Source organism: Nestor notabilis, unplaced genomic scaffold (assembly GCF_000696875.1).
Source record: "Nestor notabilis isolate BGI_N333 unplaced genomic scaffold, ASM69687v1 scaffold15757, whole genome shotgun sequence".
Lineage (NCBI taxonomy): Eukaryota > Metazoa > Chordata > Aves > Psittaciformes > Psittacidae > Nestor > Nestor notabilis.
The window spans coordinates 13095-17439 of record NW_009937053.1 but is presented as its reverse complement, the minus strand read 5'-3'; the positions used below and the strand labels follow the sequence as shown (position 1 = coordinate 17439).

General features: G+C 40.4%; 1 protein-coding gene across 1 annotated transcript in view; it reads right to left on the bottom strand.

Moving 5' to 3' along the window:
• Window positions 1–4345, bottom strand: part of CD9 (CD9 molecule) — a gene marked incomplete at its 5' end in the record, with an annotated part of 9068 nt that overhangs the window by 3027 nt on the left and 1696 nt on the right. The window contains 4 exons of the mRNA XM_010018642.1: window positions 177–266; window positions 825–917; window positions 1871–1945; window positions 3148–3245. Of these exons, the coding sequence (XP_010016944.1) occupies window positions 177–266; window positions 825–917; window positions 1871–1945; window positions 3148–3245 (356 nt within the window). The remainder of the gene's footprint in view (window positions 1–176; window positions 267–824; window positions 918–1870; window positions 1946–3147; window positions 3246–4345) is intronic.

The window sequence follows — 4345 nt, the reverse complement described above, 5'->3', positions numbered from 1 at the left end:
ACTCTGCTGGTTCTTTCCATAGTAACAGTATGTTGATTTTCCACAACCAGGCTGAATATAGACATAAGTTGCTACGTGCGATATGGGTATTTCCCCAAGGACTAGAAGGGTTTACTCAGAAACATATTTCTCATTCCACTCATTGGGCAGAACTGTTGAAGTAAGTCATGCTTTACCATTACGGAAAGCGACTCGACCATGGTCTTCTTTGGACAGGTGTCCATGAACTGCTGTTCCAGAGCTCCCGTAAGACCACAGCAGTCTAGCTATAAGAGAAAACAGGAAGAGAGAACCAGGTTAAATAATCCTTTTTTTTTTTTTGCTCTGCATTTGGAGGAAGATACTACATTAGGTTAATACAGACCTTGTGCAAATTTGCTCAGAAGTCCTGCCAATGTGACTGATATAAGCCTAATTTTAAAAAGCCCTTGTTGCATTAAAGGACAACATTATGAGAAGAGCTAGATCTCAAAGCACACACACATTCTGGTGACAGCTTGTACTTCTTACAAAGATAAACTCTTTACAGACATGCAGGTATGAATACTATGGTGCCTCTAGATCAATACCACAGATCTAGAATTTTGCACCTTGCTTCTGAGTTTGTTTAGGAAAGCAAGACCTAGTTCTACGCGTTTCAGAGGTTCAGAGGGACAAAAAGACATACTGAATTCACTAACATTATACAAAAATATCTTCTCTGCAATTTGTTACTAATACTGCTCTTTTTTTTAGTTAGTTCAGTGCTAGACATGTACAGGGACGAGATGACAGAACAGTGTAAGCTGCATTACTGTCTAGTTCAAGTATAAGCATGTACTTACAGCTAACTGAAATGCTTTCAGGGTCTCTCTGGCAGGTGCTTGAGATCTCTTTCCATAGGTTTCCATGTAGAAGTCCTTTAACTCTTCAATAACCTACAGGACAGCAAAGAGTTGTGGTGTATTACTGTCTTACCTTAGTATTAATTATGGAAAACTAATTTTAAGTCAGTCATTAACAACTCTGCAACCTGCAATACCCATCCATTTGACATGTAGAAATAGAGGGTGGAAACAGAGGGTGGACAGAATTTCTCACCCAGAGCCAGTTAGCTGAACTGGTACACACCTTGGAAGCCACACCTAAAAACAGGTAAGACTCATTTTCCCTTCCAAAGCTCTGAGCTTGTATGAGTGAAAACACCAAACCTTTGTCCACTGGTTACATATAGATATTCCCTATTTATTTATGTACCCCAGAAGTTGCTATATTTTCCTCTTGTATAATTTAATCAGAAAAGCAACCCTGATCACCAGGTACCTTACTCTGAAACAAGATAAACTTGATGGCTTGCCAGGGGACAGCCCAAACCAGTCATGTTTTAGCTGAAGAAACATTCAGCCCATATCTGCCCCAGCTCCTATCTAGAAATGGTAAAGCTTCAGTGATGGCCTGCTTCGCTTCATGGCTCAGCAGGTGATGCCTGGAGGTCATCTCTAGCATGCAACAGCATCTTGGGTCACAGCTTCTCAGCTACAGACTCATTTTTAAAAATCAGAGTTTAATTTCTTATATTGCTTTGCTACAATGAATCCTCCTCTCCCCCAAATTCCCTCAGTAATTAGGATTTGACTAGTGCTAGTATAGATTTCAGTAGAGGGCTACTTCCTGTGGGCACAGTCATAGTATCAGAGAATGGTTTGGGTCAGAAAAACCTTTAGAGATCACCTAGTCTAAAACCCCACCATGGGCAGGGGCATCTTTTACCAGAGCAGACTGCTCAAAGCCCCATCCAGCCTGCCTTTAGAACACTTTCAATAATGGGGCATCCACAGCTTCTCCGAGGAAGCTGTTCCAGCATCCCACCACCCTGACAACAGCAACCTACCTTTTCTTTATTTGCAAATCCCCAGATTGCAGCAGCAATTTCAAGGGCAAAAATCACAAAAAGGAAGAGGAAGAACTAGAAAAGAAATACCACATTATTAAGACCACAGCACCACAAAACAGCATCATACACATATGCTACAAGCTCATCCAGTCCTTAAGTGTCCACCATTGCAGGAACCCTCACTCGACCAGCTTCCAGGTAGAGGTCTGAAACACTGATAAGACTAGTAAAGAAGCCACACTGCACTGAATCAGCACTTCTTCCTAGGAGCATCAGAAAGCCTGGCAGTGCTCCCCAAGCAGAAGTCCTCCTTTTTGATCAGTGTTAATTAAAACCAATCATTTGTTAACTCAGACTTTGAAGTTGCTCAGGTCACTCAGGCACATCACAACAGCTGACACCAGGTCTTCTCTCTGGTTTGTCACTCCTATTGCTTTAGGAGTCATTGCTTAATACCTAGCTTTCCATCAACTCCCAGAAAGCTAATGGTTGGTTACTCCTTTTTCTGTGTATCCCATAAAACAGAAATAAAAGTGTCCATTCTGTGTTTAATTGACTACCAGGTCCAAAACACAAGGCACTTTAAAGAGAGATGTTCAGAATTACAAAGGGCTAGGGGCATGATTTTGCAAGAAATATATGAAATTAACTTCTTCCATGACACAAAAGGGGAATTGTTCTTTCACCAGCTACAGTAGTAGTCTTTTATTAACTACATCTTCTGGTTATTTGGATGAGTAGTTCCATGAGTGTGCAGATGTGCATGAACCCAGTAAGCTCTACTGGCCCCTCCAGTCTGAAAACAATGAAGTTGCTCTCCAGTAATTGGCTCGTAGAGCAACTGTCAACTGGAAGAGCTCATCCTGTGATTATAAACAGTAGAGGCTTGTTGTTTCAAGGATCAAATCCACAGTTCTGGTCTCAAAGATTAAAGATTGCACAGCCTTCAGAGTTCAGAACAAACTGCTTAATCAACAGCTTTATTATCAATATCTTAGTCCTGTGTCCACACATACTCCTAGTCTTCATACTTCAGTGTTTGAATATGTCACTAACTCCTGAGGTCATGCTGTATTCAGACACAACAGGGACATTTGGATTTAGGGTCAGAAATTGAAACTATATTTAAGACTTCAGTGTTATGTAGGTGACCAGGAGTTTAAACACTGTGGCGCCAAAACAACTAGCATCTACCGCCCATTAAGCGTACAGTAACATTTTCTTTCCTTTCTCACTATGCTGCTAAAAATTTAAACACTACTCTGAGCACTTACCAGGCCAAGCATACACTGAGATTCCTGCAGTGCACCACAGCATCCCAAGAAACCAACCAGCATCATAAGTGCACCAGCTCCAATAAGGATGTAAACTCCTAGGGAGGAGAAAAACAGACACACATATACAGCCTAATTGAGACCTCAGCAGCAAGGTATAAGATTAGTTGCTCCACAAAAAACATTTGTAATTTTTGACAAGGTTTAAGATTTTTACTCAGGTGTTCCAAGCAAAAAGAAAAAAAAAAAGCCAAACCTAAAAAAACAACCAACCAACCAAACCACACCAGGGGGCCATGCTTCATTTTCAAAGCAAACATCTCAAAACTTATAGGAAAATTCATCAATAAATAAAAGTTTAAACTTGTAACAATTAATGTGTACCATCACTGCAGTTTCACAAGTTTTAGTCAGTAGGCAAGATAAAGCCATCTCAGACAAGCTGTAAGACACATTTTAAAACTGGCTCAGAATCGGAGTTAACATATCTTCAGATGAAGAGTGTGTTGTAGTTAGAGACAGCTGGAACTAGTGATTTATCAACATCTGAGAATTCTTGAAGCATGCTACCTCTAAGAGAATAGTTATTAAAAGGCATTATAATCATCTGTCATAGGCCTTTAAATGCTTTCTACCCTGCTATTCCACCAGGAAACACTGAATTGTGCTACCAGTCATGGTGGTAAAATTCTACACTTCCTAACTTACCAGCTTCTCAGCTACAAGAAACTGTTTTCTGCCTTTGCAGAAGCAGATACTTCTTCAAACGGTTATCAAGTGGCTGATCATGTAGACTACTCTGCCCAGAATTTAGGTAGTATGTTGGATAGAGGGCAACCATTTCTGGGCTAAGAGACCTCATTTATGCCAAATTCTCCCCTCCTAGGCTTGGGACTGCCAACTTAAGCATTACAAGCTGCTAGTTGGTGAAAGCAGCAAGATGGAGTGAGCAAGACAACTCCCAAAGGATGGCAAGAAAATATTACTGGAGTGGTGAAACACTAGACGAAGTATTAGCACAAAGCATGTTAAATTAGTATGACATTTTTATCAATATAGACAGAAATACAGTTCTGGCCTTCAGAGACCAAATCAATACTATTTAAAGAAAGCATTTGCAAACAATGTTTTCTAGGCACAAACCAGTAAGATTAGCTGCCAAAGTAAACACCTGCTTGATTAAGCATATGTAAGTGAT